Consider the following 19,588-nt stretch of genomic DNA (forward strand, 5'->3'; position numbering starts at 1 on the left):
TTGGGTTGCTACTGTCCTACCAGATGTCCCTTTACTAAAGAAATTTCTTAGTCATGGACCTACAGCTGATATCCTTGAGTGTCTGCCAGGAGCCAGGCAAGTGCACGTGATGGCTCCTGGGAGTGCATGTGATGGCTCCTGGGAGTGCACGTGATGGCTCAGGCCAGTCCTGTGACAGGTCATGTGCACACAGGTGCTCTCTCCCCTGTCATTTTGCCAGTGAGGAGACAGAAGCAGAGAGTGTGGCTTGGGTAGTGGCAGAGGCAGTAGTCACAGGCAGGTAGCCTTGTCCAGCTTCAGGGATGCTCCCTTGGTCCTGTGTCCCCCTTGTGTCTGTCACTGACTTTGGAACTCGTTTTGGGAAAGGCCTTGGGGCACCCATACAGTAGTGGAGGCACGTCACCTCCAATTCTTGTAGAGCAGTACCCAGTGTCTTCATATTCTTTGTTGTCTCTATGATGTCTGTAGCATTTTTGGAAAATATACTTGAGTAGAAAAATCACAAAATGTACTTCACCTATTTGCATTTATTTCAAATGCTTTACTTTCATGGTTAAGCACAATACCACATAGTTCTTTACATCCATCTCTAGTTATGAACTCCCACCATAAATGATGAATGATAGCATTTCCCTGCTGTATGTAAATTTTTAAAAAAATGTCTTGAAGAACTCAGAGCTGTTTACAGAGCCAGTGATATTCTTACTCTGTAAGGCTGTCTGTAGTTGGAGCAACTTGTTATCTTTGACTTTTCTAAATATAGAACAATATTTCCTATTAAGTTTGTGTATTTCTGTTTCCACTGCACTTGCATCCTTGTGAAGCCAGGACATCATAGGCACTATTTTGGTACATAAGAAATTTCTTGGGTGAATCTCCTGTTAGCTGCATTTTGGATGGTCCTGGCTTTGTGTTTCTTCTGTGTCCTTGGAATCAGCAAGAGTCCTTTTGAGAGAGACTTGTGACATTTGGCTCGGTGGTGGGGCACTTGACTTCCATGGGCAAGTCCCTGAGTTCCATGCTGAGCACCAAAAATAATTAGGCAGAGGGGAAGGGGCGGGGGTGGAGGGCTCCTTTCAAAGAAAGGAAGGCCGAGGTAGTGGGAATTGCACAAACCTTGTTGAGAGGGAGTCACAGAGGATACAAAACTAGATCCTAACCCCATTCAAGGTTCCAGACAGCAGGTTTCCAGTGGATGCCCACATCTCCATCTCCCAGAGCCCAGCTGCCTTAGGGTACTGTGCATGTACGCATGCATGCGCACATGTGTGTGTGTGCGTGTGCACATGTGTATGTTTCTGTCTTAGAATTCCAGCACACACAGAGAATAGGATGCAGTACCAGAAAGCTGGCGCAGAGCCCAGGGCTAGCTTGACCAGGTCAGAGCCTGGCTCTGTCCATTCCTAGTTCTCTTGTTCCAAGCACCCAAGGCTGGAACATTCCACACGGAGCCTGAGAGGATGGTGTTATGTTTTATTATGTAGCCCAGAGGGGCCACTAAGGGAGACTTGCTTTTGTTTGGTTTGGTTTTTTTTTCTTTTGGAGATAGGAAATGAGATACCAGATGACTGGCAGTTTGTGAGCTGCAGCTGAATTAAGTGTGCTTCATTTCGCTGAGGCTTATTTGCAGACATTTTAGGAAATAAATCTGGGAAACCATTTGTGATTCTTTGCAGTCAACTTTGAAAAAGAAAATGGCTATACTTTAGATTTATCTTACGCTCTTCTCTTAAAATGTAATGCATGCTTATTTGACAAAAGCTGGGAAACATAAAAACATAAAATGACAATCCCTTGAAAGCTACCTCCAGAGTCCTGCCACTTCCTGCTGTGTGTGTTGCCCTCCTGGAATCATGTTTCCTGGTTCTTACATAGATAGATGGGTAAGGAGATAGGAAGACTTAAAACATCAGTGTCAAAAATGAACATTAAATTATATCATGAAGCTGGGCGCTGGTGGCTAATGCCTGTCCTAGCTATTCAGGAGGCTGAGATCTGAGGATCACAGTTCAAAGCCAGCCTGGGCAGGAAAAGTCTGTGAGACTCTTATCTCCAATAAACTGCTCAGAAAACTGGAAGTGGCGCTGTGTCTCTCAAGTGGTAGAGCGCTCACATTGAGCTGAAGGGCTGAGGGACAGCGCCCAGGCCCAGAGTTCAAGCCCCACGACTGACAAAAAAATAAAAATAAATCACATCATGTTTACAATCATGAAGCAATTGTTTACACACATGTCTTTGTTTTTGATGTCCATGCACCACTTCATAAATTGGGTAATCCTCTGAGTTATAAGATTCATTCTCCATTACTTGGTATTCAAAATGTTTCAAGTTTTTTCTCTTATGAACAGTGCAGAAATGTCAATGTCCATTTTCATTTGCTGTGTGAGCCAGTTGTTCCATGTTCTAGCATGCAGTGCTAGAAGACCATGTGAGGATTCACACACCAGTGTTTATATAAAGCCAGAACTGGTAGTCAGCTTTCTCTTTAATCTCAATCCATATGACATGTATGTAGAAAATGTACTAACTGTTTGTATTTTTGTCAGTTGTGGGACTTGAACTCTGGGCCTGGGTGCTGTCCCTGCACTCTTTAGCTCAAGGCAAGTACTCTACCACTTGAGCCACAGTGCCACTTCCAGTTTTCTGGTGGTTCATTGGAGATAAGAGTCTCATGGACTTTCCTGCCTGGGCTGGCTTTGAACTGTGATACTCAGATCTCAGGATTATAGTCGTGAGCCACCGGTGCCCAGCCTCAGTCACCAGTTTCTAATGTAGATATTCTACAAGATATTTATATCCATCTCATTGGTTCATAAGGGTCACTAATATATTTTAAAAATTAACATTAAAACAATAGTTTTCCCCACTCATTTTTCTTTCAGCTATTTGTGATATTCTTATTGGATCTAACCATTAGTTAAATAACTTGTGGATTTAATGTTTTCCTTGGAAAATTCATGCTAAGATTATGTACTATATCAATAGTCACTTTAATTTTCTACTATTTTAACTGTAATTTTCTTCTACTAGCTTTATTTTTCTATTTCATGTACATTTCATTCTATCAAGGGTTTATCTGCTGAAGATTAATTCTGTTTTTTCTTCAATATTTATACAAATAAATTGTATCTCAATACAAATTATTAGATGGTTCATCCTTTCTCTGGTTTCTGATGGTTGTAGAGAGAACATATTTAAACATACCCAGTGGTGGTTAAGGGGAGGGACTATTTAAATCCACTCAGTGGCAGTTAAGGGGTAGATATTTAAAGGTACCTTTAACAGTGTAGATCAACTAGAGTTACTTTGTTTTCCCAGAGATCCCAAGGGAGAGTCACTCAACCAGAAGTTCCAAGAGTGAACTAATCCTCGATTCTGAGTTATCTGAAGAAATGTGGAAAAATTGCTCCTTGAGTGACATTCAAAATATCCTTAGCCAAGAGGTAAGAATATCTTCCTAAAGGCATAGTCATCTGCAGTGTGAGTTTAGCAGAGTAGACAACATGGAATCCATCACGTCCTGACACTATTTCTAAAATGTGTTTTGATCCTACCCACAAATCCTCACACTGCAGGCCGCCTCCATCTCCTAGCAACCGTGTGTGTTCACAGTGGAGATAGGAGGGGAAAGTCATTTCTAAGGAAACCTCCATGCTGCTTCCATGTGCATGCTTATAAGTATAAAAAAACTCAAAGAAATCCTGGGACTTGGTTAGTAACACAAAAGGAAACATGAAGAAATGAAGAGGTCTTCCCTAATTATTAGATTGGAAAATTCCATATCCTACTACAGCTGAGTACATACATACACACATACACACACACACACACACACATACACACTATATATATAAATATATATGTATATATGGTATATGTGTATATGTTGTATGTATATGGTATATATATGGCACATATACAATATATGGTATATGTGTGAACATATATAATGTATATATACATCATATATATGATATGTACCACATATATGGTATGTACCATATATATGGTGTGTGTGTGTGTATGTATATAATAAAAGGCCAACCCTCCTACAAGTAAAGCATTTTGGAAAGGTATGCTAAGATGTGCCACTGGTATAGAAATACATACACATATTGATCTGCAGGGATAGTAGAGCCTAGTGTGGTGGCTCCCACATGCACTCATAGCTACTTGAGAAGCAGAAATTCAGAGGATCACAGTTAGAAACAAACCTGGGAAAAAGACTTCATGAGACCCATCTCCAATAGCTGAGCAAGGTGGTGCACACCAGAAAGAAAAAAACAAGCAAGTAAGTAAGAAGGAAGGAAGGAAGGAAGAAAGAAAGGACAGAAAGAAAGGACAGAAAGAAAGAAAGAAAGAAAGAAAGAAAGGACAGAAAGAAAGAAAGGAAAGAGAGAAAGAGAGAAAGAAAGAGAGAGAAAGAGAAGGAAGGAAAAAGGAAGGGAAGTAGGAAAGAAGAGAAGGAAGGAAGGAGGAGAAAGAGAGAAGAAAAGGAAAGTTGACTAATGGATTAGTTGTTGATATGTGTGAATTTAGCCTATGATATGAGCCCTTTCAGTAAAGTATGGAGGGCAGGTATGAGTTACTCAGTAATTACTTGGAGACAATTCAATAGCCAGACTTTCTGGGGAGGCTTACAACTTTTCTCTCTCCACAAAAAATAAATAAATAAATTCTATATTCATCATCTATTTTAATCTAGAATGAACAGTGTGTATGTGATGTTAGTCATTGGACCATGAGGAGCAAGTCCTTCTGCTGTTGAGTTCATATCCCATCCCAGGTGACAAGTATTTTGATGTTGAAATTTGAAATAGTTTTAAAAGATGAAGGCCAAAATTCATTAAAAAAGACAACATTTGAGTACATGAACATGAAAAAGATTTTATACAGCAAAACTGTACAAAATATGATAAAAATATAACAAACGTGGCAAAATATGTACAACATGCACTGGCAAATAATAATTGTTCCTAAATTATCAAGATTAACTTTCCAATAGAAAAATACGAGAAAATCTAACAAAACCAGTGTTAACAAGAGTCTTAGAGAAAAGAGCACTTTAATATCTTTGGGTAATTTCTGTACTTTGTTAGTAACAGAATGGCTATCATAAAAACATGACTATATATAAGCAATTCTGAAAAGTACAAAGAAGTAATAAATTACTCGCAGTCTACCAGTCAGCAACATCAAAGGCAACATTTGGTGAACATCATTCTAGACCTTTCATTTATGTAAAAAAGAGTGGCTGCATCAGTGGGTATGCGAGGATAGAAACAATTTTATAATCATCTAGACATGTGGTGGCTCACAGCTATAATTCCAGCATTGGGAAGACTGAGGCAGGAGGATCATGAATTCAAGGTCAACCTGAGCTACACAGTGGGATCCCATTTTTTAAAAAAAGAGAACAGTGTGGTGTGTTCTTCCTAGAAATTAAAACATATGTAGTTTATGTTTCCTTAACTTGGTCACCATCCTAGCTAGCCCTTTGATGGGCTTCCCATAACCGGGTAGTAGTCTCAGTGTCTTATGGGTGTTCTGTCCATCTCCACACAGCTCCACCAGTTAGGTGCTGTTATCTCAGTCTTAAGGTGAGGGAACTGAGGCCTAAAGGGGTTAGAGATGGAGGAGGCAAGGTGAGGCAGGGAGAGGTTAGGTGACATGACAGTAAATCCGAGAGCCAAGTCTAAACAAGCTACACCACACAGCTCCAGTATCTTAGCTACTAACACCACAAAGCTGTCATTTATAGCTGATTGGTAAGTGATCCACAAAAACTAACATAATTTACAACCAATAAACCATCACTGCAGAAGTTACTGAAAGGAATTGTACACATGGAAGAGGAAGCTAAACATAACCATGACAATGGAGGGAAATTAAATCCCACCCAATGAGCTAAGCAAATGAAGAGTAGGAAAGAATCAAACAGTATAAAACAACAAAATGGCAAAAATTACAACGTAGCTCTCAAAAATAACACTGGTCTCAATTCTCTGAAGGCAAGCTGAATTAAAAAGCATGGCCCAATCATTTGTACCCTACACTAAAGTTCATTGGCATAGGATAAAAGGGTGCATAAAGATCTAACAAGCAAATGGACCCTGGAAGCAAACAGAAGTAAATATTGTTACTTGAGAAAGTAGACTTCAGACCAAAGTCAGAAGAGAAAAAGAAAGTCACTTCATATTAATAAATGGAACAATCCATCAGAGGGAAATAACAATGGCTAACATCTCTGCACTGATATCAGTGCACTCAACTTTATTAAACAAACACTAGTGGACTTTAAAAGTACATAAGGACCCTCCACACCCAACACAGTTATAGTGGGAAGCTTCAACACCCCACTGCTACCAAGAGAAAGGAAAAAAAAATAAGCAAGGAAACCTCACAATGAAATAATGCTAATAGACCACATGGACTTGTCACACATCTACAAAGTTTCCTGCAACAGAGCCATTAAATGTTCTCCAAAACAGATCATAGTTCAGTGCATGAAGCACTGAACAACTTTCTTCATTCTATCAGACTATAAAAGTACAAAAGTAGAATTCAGCAAAAGAGACTTCAGAAAATATTCAAATACATGGGTATTGAACAACAATTTGTTGAATGATTAGTAAGTCATTGAAGAAATACGGGAGAAATCCCCAAAGTTCCCAGAATGAGACACAGCCCATCAGTACTTTGGGACACAGCAATGGCAGTGCTATGAGCATATATATCTAGATCTAGATGATATAGATCTTCTAGATGGATAGCAATCTCAAATAAATATCCTGATGTGTCTCAGGCTCCTAGGAAAGAAAAAAACAAGAACTAGCTAAACTCAAAATTAGTAGCTAGAAAGAAGTAATAATGATTAGGGAAGAAATAAATTAAATTGGAACAAAAATAAACCCCTATACAATGCAATGAAAAGTTGGTTCTTTGAAAAGACGACGGAAACTGATGAACCCTTAGCTCAGAGGGGGAGGTAAAAGCCTTAAAGAAGTAAACGCAGAGATGAGAACCGAGCTTTCAAAACAAATACCACCAAAACCAGAGATTGCCTGGGGATACTTTGAAAGCCTGTATTCAAATTAGCTGGGACATGCAGAAGAAATGGATATATTTCTAAGATTTATTTGATCAAAATTGAGGGTATAAGTCACCAAAATAGGTCTACAAGAAGTAATGAGTTTGAAGGAGTAATAAATAAAGAGCCTCAAAACAAAGAAAGACCCAGAACCTGATGGATTCACTGGCTAAATTCCACCAGACCTTTAAAGAAAATTGGAACACTAACATTCCTCAAATTTTCTGTGAAATAGAAAGGAAAGGAACACTTCCAAACTAATTTTGTGAAGCCAAGATTATACTGATTCCAAAACTAGACAAGTACACAACAAAAAAGAGAATTATAGGCCAATCTTTTTGATGAAAATTGATACAGAAATTCTCAGTGAGATTTGTTCAAACTGAATTTAACAACACACCACAAGATAATAACACCATGATTGTATTGGTTTCATTCCACGTATGTAAGATTAGTTCAACGTACATAAATCAAGAAACATGATACAGTGCATTAACTGAATCAAAGATAAAAGTATCATGTGATCATCTCTATTGATGCAGAAAAAGCCTCTAACTAGTTAGCATCTGTTCATCATAAAAAAAACTTTGAATAAACTAAAAGCAGAAGGTATGTACCTAAACATAATAAAGCCAATATATGACAAACTAACTAAATGGAGGAAAAGTGAAGTCATTTCCTCTCCATTCTATCTAATTTAATATAGTACTGCGATTCCAAATCAGGGTAATAGGCAACAGAAAGAATTTTTTAAAAAGTGTCCAATCAAACTAGGCGCTGGTGGCTCACATATAATCTATAATCCTAGCTACTCAGGAGGCTGAGATCTGAGGATCACAGTTCGAAGCAGCCTGGGCAGGAAAGTCCATGAGACTCTTCTCTCCTATTAACCACTCAGAAAACAGGAAGTGGTAGTGTTCTAGCCCTGGGGAAAAAAAGCCCAGAGACAGCACCCAAGCCCTGAGTTCAAGCCCCATTACCTTCCCTCCCCCATACACAAAAAATCCAATTATGTTATTGACTGTACATTATGTGGAAAATGCCAGTAGCTTGCATTTGTAACTTGTGGGCAGGATGGGACGGGATACCTGGGGGAAAGCAAAGGAAGGGGTTGACACTGTCCAAAAAAATAAATGTAGTCTTATGAAATGGTAACCCCTGTACAACAATTATAACAAAAAATAACAATAATAACAAAAATTATCTTTTCTAATCCAAATAATAAAGAAGTCAAAGGACCCCTCTCTGCAGATGCTATGAGCTGATAGCTAAATACCTAAATATACTAAAGATCTCACCTCAGACTTCTAGATCTGCTAAACAACTTTGACCTGGTAGCCAGATAAAAACAATCAGCATACAAAAAGCAAGCTGGTGAAGAAACGAGAACAGTTCTACTCACAAAAAAACTTAAATGGCTATAATATGGAAAGCAGCCTACAAATTCAATGCAATCTCCATCAAATTCCCAATGTCATTCTTCACAGAAATAGAAAAGTCAGTTCTAAACTTCACCTGGAAACACAAATTGCAATCTTGAGGAAAAAAAATAAAAGCAATGTTGGCACTATCAAAATACAATACCAGTCTCTAAATTATACTTCAGAGCCATAGTAATTAGAGCCATATGGTAATAACACAAAAAGAGACATGAAAACCAAGGATACAAAATAGAAGATGCAGAAATAAATCCATGAGGCTTCATGCATCTGATTTTTTACAAAGGTGCCCAGAATGTACATTGGAAAAAAGACGGCCTTTAGACAAATGGTGCCAGAAAGACTGTATATCCACACATGGGAGACTGAACTCAGGTCCCCTACTTCCCCTGTGCTAGTCAGGTCTGTTGACCAAAGATCTTAACGTAAGGCCTACATCTTTGGAAAAAAATAATAGGGAACAACTTTAGAACATATCAGTATAAGCAGTAACTTTCTGAACAGATACTTCTCAAATGAAGACATACAAATGATCAGTAAATACTTGAAGAAATGCTCAAAAATTGCAAGTTTGAAAGGAAATGCATATCAAAATGATGTTGGGATTTCATCTCCAGCAGTCAGAATGGCCTTCACCAGAAAACAAAACAAAACAAAACAAAAACCTAGCAGGTTACAGAGACAAAGGAAGCTGCGCACTGTAAACTAGCGCAACGGCTATAGAAGTCTCTACAGAAGCTCTTTAGACAAATGCCACACCTTCCAGCAGCACCACGCTCATCTATCCAAAGGAACATCATTCAAGATGCAGCTGGGGCACTGGGGCAGCCATGTTCACTGCGTCCCCATTTACAGCAGCCAAGTGTGGGAACAGCCAGATACCCTAGATGAAGAATGGAGAGAATATGGTACAAGCACGCAAGGGAGCGTTATTCAGATAGAAAGAATGAAAGGATACCATTTACAGGGAAATGGATGGGACCAGAGATTGTTAAGGGAAGTCAGCCAGGTTCAGAAGGGAAAGGATTGCATGCTTTCTCTCATATGTAGATACTAGACGTAAAAGATGAATATATATGTAAACACACATAGGATCACAAACACACATATGTAAAGACACATATATACAGACACATATGCATATATGTGTCTATATATATGTGGAACTGGAGAGAGGAAAACAATGCTAGAAGGTGAACAATTCTGAAATACCTGCATCTAGGAATGAAGACAGCCAAGCAAAACTCACTGAAAAGTGTTGACTAACAGGATGAGAAAGGTGAGAGCAAGCAGGGGTTGATCTGGTTGAAATCCTGGATGTAAATGCACATGGGAAATACCAGGTGAAACCCCTTTGAACAATCAGCACACACTGAATGGCGGGAATGTAACACAGGCTCTGGGTATTGGAGCAGGAGGAGCATGAATCTGGGGTGGGGTGGGGGAAGGGAGGACATGTGTGAGAATGGAACAGAAAATGTAATTGAGATGAGTTTGGGACAGGGCAGGGGGTGAAGGAGAACAGCAAAGGGGGTAAGTTTGAGCAAGGTACTTTGTATGTATAGATGGACATATCACACACTCTGGTATAACTCATGGATGCTAATAAAAACATAAGAAAATCAGGCATCAATGGCTCATGCCTGTAATCCTAGCTACTCAGGAGGATCTAAGTTCAAAGCTTGCCCAGGCAGGAAAATCCCTGAGACTATCATTTCCAATTAACTACCAATGGAAGTGGAGCTGTGTCTCAAGTGGGAGAGCACTCACGAGCACAAAAGTTCAGAGGCAGTACTCTGGTCTGGAGTTGTTCAACCCTAGTACCAGCACCAAAAAAAAAAAAAGGTGGGAGGAAATAAAAACGAATTCTCCTAGCTCAACAAAAGCCCCGGAGAACTGAGTCTGTTTATAAATCGAGTTTCTTTCACAGCCAGCCAGGGCTGTGCCCTGCCCTGGAAGCAGAATGGTGGACGGGTGCTTCTCCCCTCCCTGCCCTGCAGCACTTCCTGCCTCTCACGCTCAGTTTATGGCATTTGTTCCCTGTGCCACCTTGCCTTGCCATGAGTATCATGTAGGTTTCTCCGTAGGTCGGGGTTTACCATGGTGTGTCTCCATCACAGTTCCTTATTGTGATTTATTTTTTGGTTCGATGGATTTTCTTGTCAAGTAATTTCCTTAAGAAAAGCTCATGTGGAAGTGGCGCTGAGGCTCAAGTGGTAGAGCGCTCGCCTTGAGCTGAAGAGCTGAGGGACAGCGCCCAGGCCCAGAGTTCAAGCCCTATAACTGACCAAAAAAAAAAAAAAAAAACAAGGCTCATGTTTTACTCCCTTTGTATCTTCCTTTTGAAACTCCTGACCTGAGGCCAGACTGATAGTTCCCTATAGCTGATTTTCCTTTTGTCCCTGGATGCCTAATATGTGTGTGTGTGTGTGTGTGTGTGTGTGTGTGTGTGTGTGTGTGTGTATTTATTTATTTTGGTGCTGGTCTCCTGGGGCTTGAACTCAGGGGCCTGGGCTCTGTCTCTGACCTTTTTGCTCAAAGCTAGCACTGTACCTGAAAGGCTTCCCCAAGGAAGATCACTCAGACACATGTCACATACAAAGGGAAAGGAATGTTATGCCAGTAACCTGACAGCTACCTCGCAGGTAGAGTAGCAGCGGGGCGGAGTCCCAAGCACGACTTTTGTAAGGGTAGGTTCAAGTGGGACTCGAGGGCCGGACACTGCATCGTGGAAGGGCTTGGCACGTGAAGTTGTAGCTATACAAGCAAAGGAGAGGGAAATGGTACTAGGGGAGGGGCTGCCATTTGAGATTACAGCTGCCTGCAACATCTGTTGTTGGGGAGAAGCTGGTGCCACCTGTTTTCCGGGAAAGGCCATTCTTTACCACAAAGCCTAAGATGACGAAATGGCTCCTAAGATGGTGGAGGTCAGGCTAACAGTACCACTGGAGCCACAGCTCCACTTATGGCTTTTTTTTGAAGATTAGTAGAGATGAGAATCTCCTGGACTTTGCTACCCAGGCTGCTATGAACCACTATCCGCAGGTCTCAGCCTCCTGAGTATCTAGGATTACAGGTGTGAGCCACTGACACCTGCCTAAAATACTTTTTCTTGATTTTTGAAGTTAAAAAAAATCCATACTAAGCTATGCTCTGGTGTAGAGCATTTTGGCCAGATTTCCTGGAATTCTGTGTGTTCTTTTGATATACACACTCAATTCTTCCTTCATTTCAGGAAATGTCCTGCATTGCAGTGGGGGGCCATCTTGCTGGCCCACCTCTACCTGCCCCTCCATCTTTCCTTCCTGCATCTGTGTCCCCATTGTCCTTATATGGAACTGTCTTTGTCAACCATTGACAGCTGTCATCTGCTCTCAGATTGTTTTAATCCTTTTGCTCAGTTTCTCTGTTTTCATTCATCTCATCTTTGCTATTTGTAATTTTATCACTATAAATTCTTATTTCTTTTCTGTTTTCCTAGCCCTGATATGTTCCTTCCCATCCCCTTCATTGTTTTATAATTTTTAGAATTTCCTTGTGATGAATTCATATATGTAAATGAACATGGTGGGGGTGGGAAGGTGGCTCAGTGGTAGAATGCTTGCCTTGTAAGCATGAGGCCCTGGGTTCAATTCCTCAGCACCATATAAGCAGAAAAAGCCGGAAATGGCACTGTGGCTCAAATGGTAGAGTGCTACCCTTGAGCTAAAGAACTGACAAAAAGAAAAAAAAAAAGATAAATGAACATGGTGGTACTGGGGTTTGAATTCAGGGCCTTGCTAGGCAGGCGCTCTACAACTTAATCAACACACCTGGCCCTTTTTGTTTTAGCTATTTGTCAAATAGGGTTTCACATTTATGCCAAGGTTGGCCTCGACTGCAGTCCACCTGCCTGTGCTTCCCTAGTAGTCAGGATGACGGGGTGCCCCACCAAGCCTAACTTTTATTGTTGAAATGGGGACCCACCAGCATTTTGCTCCCGCTAGCCTTGAACCACAATCCTCTTTATTTCTACTTCATGATTATCTAGGATTACAGGTATGAGCCACTGCACCAGGCCTTGGGTTCAGACTTTCATTTAGTTCATTTTTCAGGGAATGTGCACTTATTTCCTGATATTTCTTTTTCTCAGTATTTGTTATTTGTTTCTCTCTCCTGTCTTTGTTCCTCTCTTAGGTCTAATTACACAACCATTTGTTTTCATCCTGTTGTGCTCACAGTAAGATTGGTACACAGCGCTGAGCTAGTTGCATTACGCTGTCACTGCTGTGTGTTCTGCTATCCACACGTGATGGTCTCCCGTGGCGGCGTCTGGATTGCTTGTTGGGTGTGAGTCCCACTGCCGACAGGTGGCGGCTGGCCTCCTGGTGCGAGGAGCCCAGTGCTTGCCGGGCAGCAGAACAGTCTTCTTCCATTTGCAGCGTCACATGGTTTCCTGAGATCAATTACTCCCCTCCTCTCCCAAGCATATGGGGGCTCCCATTCCACATGCGCCCCAGTACTTGACATGGTCAGACTTTCCCGTTCTGCCGTCCAGTGCAGATGGCGTTTCAGCTGTGAGTTTGAGGTTCATTTCCCTGTTTACTAATGTACTGAACAGCTTTCTCTGTTTTGCAACTTTTGTTTAGAACATTTTTGATAAAAATATTTCCACATTTACCAAATATTGAGTGTTCACCACATGCCAAAAATTGTGCTTTGTTCTGGGTAGCTATCAGCAAAGCAGGCAGGAGCGCACGCTCCCAAGGTCATGTGACCTGGCAGTCAGGGAGGGGCGCTGCACAAGTGCTGGTGTTCACAAGTGTAGTTCCTTCCAGGAACTGTAAAGGGCAGGGTGTCCTAAGAACATGCCTGCAGAGGTCTCACGTAGATGGGCTCAGGAAAATGGAAGAACTGAATGTGTAAATGACATGCATGAAGGTGGAAAATGGGGGGGGGGGTTGCAGCCCATCAATAATAGGATGGCATGCCATCTGCCAGCTACAAGAACACTGGATATACACTAGCTTAATGTCAAAGTAGTAAAGCTGTGTCAAGCCCGAAAGTATCATGTGACTCCATTTTTTTATAACACAGCATATTTTCTCATGGTCATGTTGGGAGCTTTGACATAATATGTTCATAATTGTGGATGGTAATGCTTCTGTGTATGTGTGTATGTGTGTGTGTATGTGTGTGTGTATGGACATGAGCATGTGTGTGGGTGTGTGCGTGCACATGTGCATGCATGTGTGCACCAGTGCCAACACAGGGCTTAAATTCAGTGCCTTCCACTCTCACTTGGCTTTTTTTCCTGAAGATTCCCATTCCACAATTTGAGCCACAACTCTGCTTCTGGAATATTGCTGATTAATTGAAGACTAGATTCCCCTGGCCTTTCCTGCCCAGGCTGGTTTTGAACTGCAGTCCTCAGATTTCAGCATCCTGAGTAGATTACAGTTGTGAGCCACCACCAGTACCTGGCTTTTATTCCCTTTTTATATTTTGTTGAATTGCTTGATCTTATACAAGGTTGTGATTTCTTTATAACCAACAATAATGAAAATTCTTAGGAGGTTACATATAAGGTACCATTTCTATTTCATTCGAAACTTTCAATCATCTAAGAAACATACTCCGAAACTAAACCAAACCCTTGTTGGAGACCAAATGTCATTATAGTAAATATAGATTTCACTCATCTAATGGAAGTGAAGACCTTGTTCCATGCCAGGGCCCTGCCTCTCCCTGAGTCCTTCCCCAGCATTGTGTCTGATTGAAGCCCCTCTGTCTGGAAGATACGTGCAAATCCAGTTGCATTGAGGGTTAGTTTTATCCAACATTATAAGCAGCTGGGGTCCTGAGAAAGTTAGCTCTCTAAGTATTTCAAAGATTTCCAATATCCTGTGTCCATGGAAGGACATCACTCACCTGCTTCCCATTTCTTGTGAGACTTGAACATGTAAGCCATATTGTATCGGAGTAACTCGTTTTCTCCACCAAGTGCCAGTGGTATTATTGGTCATTGTATCCCTGTTTGCAGGAGACAAAACCATCAAGCCAAAGTGAAAGCAAATGCAGTCATTGCATTCAGTAGACAATGTGTGGAAAAGGAGCTATGTAACTGAGGGCAGAGACCTGAGGGGGAGCCTGGGGGGAAGTGAAGGAAAGGGTGACATTGTCCTAACAAAGAAATGTACTCATTACCTGACTTGTGAAACCGGTGACCCCTTTGTACAGCATTTTAAGTATAGCAATAAAATTATATTATAAAAAACAAAGTAGGATGGCTGATAAATATGGGTGAATATTGGTATTTTCCAATAATAAACAGCAGGAGACCTTTGGAAACGTGGCAGAACTCCCTGTATCTCCATGTCTCACATCAGAGACCAGGGGTGAGCCTGATGCACTCCACTCTGGAGCTCACAGCTAAGCTCACTCACTTAGGTTCTTGTTAATTCTTCATTAAAAAAAAAAAAAGGAATGATTGAAAAACTGTCCAGGGTATACTCTGTTTATGCAATCTCTAGATTCATAACTTTCCCTCTTGTAAAAGCTACTTCTATTTTTTTTTGTCCGTTGTGGGGCTTGAACTCTGGGCCTGGGTGCTGTCCTTCAGTTCTTCAGTTCAATGCGAGCTCTCTACCACTTGAGCCACGGCACCATTTCCAGTTTTCTGAGTGGTTTGTTAGAGATAAGAGTCTCACGGCCTTGGGGCTGGGAAGGTGGCTCAGTGGTAGAACGCTTGCCTTGCATGCCCAAGGCCCTGGGTTCGATTCCTCAGCACCACATAAGCAAAAAGAAAAAAGCCGGAAGTGGAGCTGTGGCTCAAGTGGTAGAGCTCTAACATTGAGCTGAAGGGCCAAGGGACAGCGCTCAGGCCCAGAGTTCAGGCCCCATGACCGGACCCCCCCCCCGCAAAAAAAAGAGCCTCACAGCCTTTCCTGCCCAGGCTGACTTTGAACTATGATCCTCAGATCTCAGCCTCCTGAGTAGCTAGGATTACAGGCATGAGCCACCAGCACCCAGCTGCCACTTCTATTTTTAATAACATGCTCACATCTTGTGTGCTTGATCTGCCTGACTTACCCAGGAGAGGCGTAGGATAGGCCCACAGGAGGAGGCGCCGTGGAGTATATGGGGAAAGATGTATCAAACTGGCAGAGACACGGATTATTTTTAGTGTTGAAATTGGAGGTAGATTCTTCATCTGTGCTGTTTTTCCCTTGTCACAGGTGCGCTGTCACTGGCTGGGGATGCTGTCTTGTAGTGAGATTGTCAATTAAACATTTGAACTTCCGTACATGCCTATGGAACCCTTTTGATCAGCTTTCAGAGAGGAAGATATGAAGAGGTTCTGGCAAAAGTAGGAAGGCAGAGTGACTCCGTGATGTTTATTTTGTGATGTTTATTCCTTTGCAGCTTTTGAAGTCCTACCAAAAGGTTGAAAAAGCCCTGAGTGCAGGGGACCCCTGCAGAGGTGGCTACGTCTCCCTGAACTACCTGAAGGTCGTGCTCGACACCTTTGTCTACCCCTTACCTAGGAAGATTTTTATCCAGTTAATGAGAAGGTAAGAACTCCTTGACATGTGTCTTCCCCACCCATCAACTGTGAGAATAGGAAAGAGCTTTCATTTATTTTTTATTTTATTTTTATTTTTGTTTTTTTTTTCATTTATTTTTTATCAGAATTTTTTTGAAAGTTTCAAACACATCCTTAGGTAAAGAGAATAATCTTGTGAATCTGCTAACCCAGTCATGCCCCAATTTCTAAAGCATTGGTGTCCTGGCCAGTCATTTAGTTTGTATCTTTGCATGTGTTCCTCAACCCCTTGTTTTCGTTTTCTTTTTTTGGTCGGGTGTGGGGTCTGAACTCTGGGCCTGGGTGCTGACCCTCAGCTCTTCAGCTCAAGGCTAACACTCTACGACTTGAGCCACAGCACCACTTTCAGCTTTTTCTGCTTATGTGGTGCTGAGAAATCAAACCCAGGGCCTCATGCATGCAAAGCAAGCACTCTACCACTGAGCCAACTTTTCAGTCCAACCCCAGATATTCTTAAAGTCCAGACATCATCTCTCTATGTGTCTAAACCCCAGTGAAATGTTGTTTTTACATCAGATACAATGATCTGTACTACTGGTAAATAAATATGTAGCCAGGGTTCACAGCTGGCCCCATGGTCCCTGTTTTGTCTAGGGTCCAGATCAAGTCTGCATTGTTGGAGGCTGGGTTGCCACTCCTCTCCATTGGTTAATTCTGTAAGTCACGTGGATTGTTCGTCAAGTGGCATTTCTTTTCACCAGGATTAGACCATTGAAAACACATGCTCCCTTTTTCCCCTGCCCCCAGCACTCTGCCCAGCACTGGTAGGTTATAGACCCATGCATGCATGTTTTGTGTGCATTGCTCTGGGCAATGCATCTTCACAGAAGGTGGCCACTGTGTTGGCTGATGGTCTCTTTTCCCACCATGGGGGAATGTTCTGTCTCTCAGCTCTCCTGTCATCTTGCCTGACCACAGCAGGGCCTGGTTAATATATGAAGGCAGGGCAGCCTGCTGGTTATACTACATTTGCTGCTTCTCAAAATTAGGGGCTGGTTCTCTAGCATCCTCTACAAATAGAGTATTTAGCATTTTTTCCTAGTGATTTTTAATTATGAATTCACAAATCTAAACATATGTGGTATGTTTTAATTTACTCACAGTTATTATTCTTTTTCTTTTTTGATGTTTTTGAGACATGGACTCACTGTATATCCTAGTCTGGCTCTAAATTTGGGATTTTCCTGCCTCTCTGCCTTCCAGACTGAGATTACAGGTGTGTGCTATTATACCTAACTCCTGACAGTTATTATTCCTATTGAGATTCAGTTGTGATTATTCAATTGAGATTCAGTTGTGGGAGCGTTTTCATGCCGGCTCCTGAGTTGTGCTGCTGTGACCCTAGTGGTTATGGATACCTTTCTTGCTTTCTGGTATGACCAGATGCTTGGGGCTTATCTCACACATCTGTGCCTGGGGCCTGGAGTTAGCCATTTCTGCACAGATCCCCAGTTCCTTTCTGTTTGGAACTGTCTTATACATAAAGGTCTGGGTGAGCAAAACTCTCTCTAATGCCCTGGTTTCCTGTTCTGGTAACATGGAGAAGGTTTCCTCATAGAGGTAGAAGCTAATGGAGAGACTGTCCTGTGTAACTCTGGTAACTGCTGAGGCCTTTGGTCGCCTAGATAGAAGAGGTCTGAGCGATGGGAGAAAGCAGTGTTAGCTGGTGCTGAGAATCCTTTTCTAGTCAGTGCCACTGTTCAGAGACAGTCCCTGTTCCCGAATCCATGACTTCTAGAAGGAGAAGCAAAATTGACCCTAGGAGCAAAGATTTCTGTGGCTTGAAAAACAGCTCCTTGTGCTGTAGGAACTCTTCTCTTGAGTAGCTTAAAGTTATGCAGCCATTTCTGTCTCCTTTCCAAGATTACAGAAGCACTAATTTAACAATAATAGAAATTATAAACCAGAAGTCACCATCCACCTTACCTAAGGAACTATTTGCACGGTTCTTCATTCCCTTCAATTTTGTCCCCACACATAGATAACTTTTACATCTGTAATCAGGGTACACCTACAGTTTTACACTGTGCTTTTAAAAATAGAAATGTATATTACAGGCATTTTTCATATTGGTTTCATAGTCTTTAAAATTCGAATTTTAGCACATACATAAAATGCCATTCAGCTAACATTTATTGAGTGTCGTTCCCTACCAGCCATTGTGGTAAGTGCTAAAAAATGCAAAAATAAGTAACAAATAGTTGCAGGGCCGAGCAGATTGCTGGAGGACTGTAAGTGATGGACATAGGATGAGGGCCTGGGGGCACAGATGGCAGGGTGTGCTGTCGATCTGACCTCCGCTCGCAGGGGTCCAGGTCTTGCATCCACCCAAAATTCCCAGTGGAACCAGGCACAAGAAACAGCAGCAGAGTTATAGGTTGCATGTGTGGCAAGAATCCAGATTCTCAAGGACTTCGAAGACCAGGACTTCCTGCGTGGCACAAGTTGAGGAATCCACACATGATGAGCTATAGTCAAAATGCAGGTGCACTAAGAACATTGTATGACATTACCTTCAACTATGTACAAGAGGCAGTATGAAACATACACAGGTTTTGTGTTCAGGCTTGGGACTTACTCCTAGAGCTTATTATGGATATGCAACTATGGCAAGATCTAAAAAAAGAAATCCAAAATCTGGGACATTTTTGTGTCCAGGCTGTGTAGATGTGGGACATCCATCCGTATTATATACCTGGGGCACAGATCTAGTTGGGCGGACTTGGCCTGTCTTTGCAATCACTGTGTGATACCCTGCTATCCCTGGGGAGGCCCCATATGGGCTGTCTGATCTCATATGAAAATACCTATAACAGTTCTCTCTGCATGCTTGTGAGCAAGCACATGTGCCTCTGTGTGTGTGTGTGTGTGTGTGTGTGTGTGTGTGTGTACCAGCACCAGGGCTTGAACTGAAGTCCTCATGCTTTCACTTGACTTTCTTGCTCATTGCTGGCACTCTACCACATGAGCCTCCATCTGACATTTTGCTGGTTAATGGGAGATGGAGTCTTAAGAACTTTTCTGCCTAGACTGGCTTTGAACTGAGATCCTCTAGATCTTAGCCTCCTCAGTAGCTAGGTTTGTGGGCATGAGCCACCAGTTACTGGCCTAACAGTTCTCTCTTCATTAGCATTTATCAAACATATCTTTTGCTAGCTTTTTTTTTTGAGACAAGCTCCCAAGCTAACTTGACATTTTGATCTTCCTGCCTCAGCTAGGATTATGGGCCTGTACCACCATGCCCTGCATTCTGAGCTTTTTATTTCTACTGTTTTGTTGTGAAGAATTTAGTCATTTCTTATAAAATAGCACATATCTGAATTTGTAAGACTCAATCTTGGTAGATTGTATGCATCTGGAGATTTGTCCCGTATCCAACTTTTTAGTATTCAGTTGTTCATAATAGTCTCTTATGGTCCTTTATGTTTCTGTGTTATCAGTCTTAATATCTGCTTTTTCATTTCTGATTTTTAT

General features: G+C 41.7%; 1 protein-coding gene across 1 annotated transcript in view; it reads left to right on the forward strand.

Annotated features, from left to right (window-relative positions):
* The window catches only part of Efcab6 (EF-hand calcium binding domain 6), a 181,939-nt gene that overhangs the window by 44,917 nt on the left and 117,434 nt on the right, over positions 1-19,588 (forward strand). The window contains exons 7-8 of the mRNA XM_013025738.1: positions 3,319-3,443; positions 15,934-16,082. Of these exons, the coding sequence (XP_012881192.1) occupies positions 3,319-3,443; positions 15,934-16,082 (274 nt within the window). The remainder of the gene's footprint in view (positions 1-3,318; positions 3,444-15,933; positions 16,083-19,588) is intronic.

The sequence above is a fragment of the Dipodomys ordii genome, unplaced genomic scaffold (genome assembly GCF_000151885.1).
Source record: "Dipodomys ordii isolate 6190 unplaced genomic scaffold, Dord_2.0 Scaffold87, whole genome shotgun sequence".
NCBI classification, from domain to species: Eukaryota; Metazoa; Chordata; class Mammalia; order Rodentia; family Heteromyidae; genus Dipodomys; species Dipodomys ordii.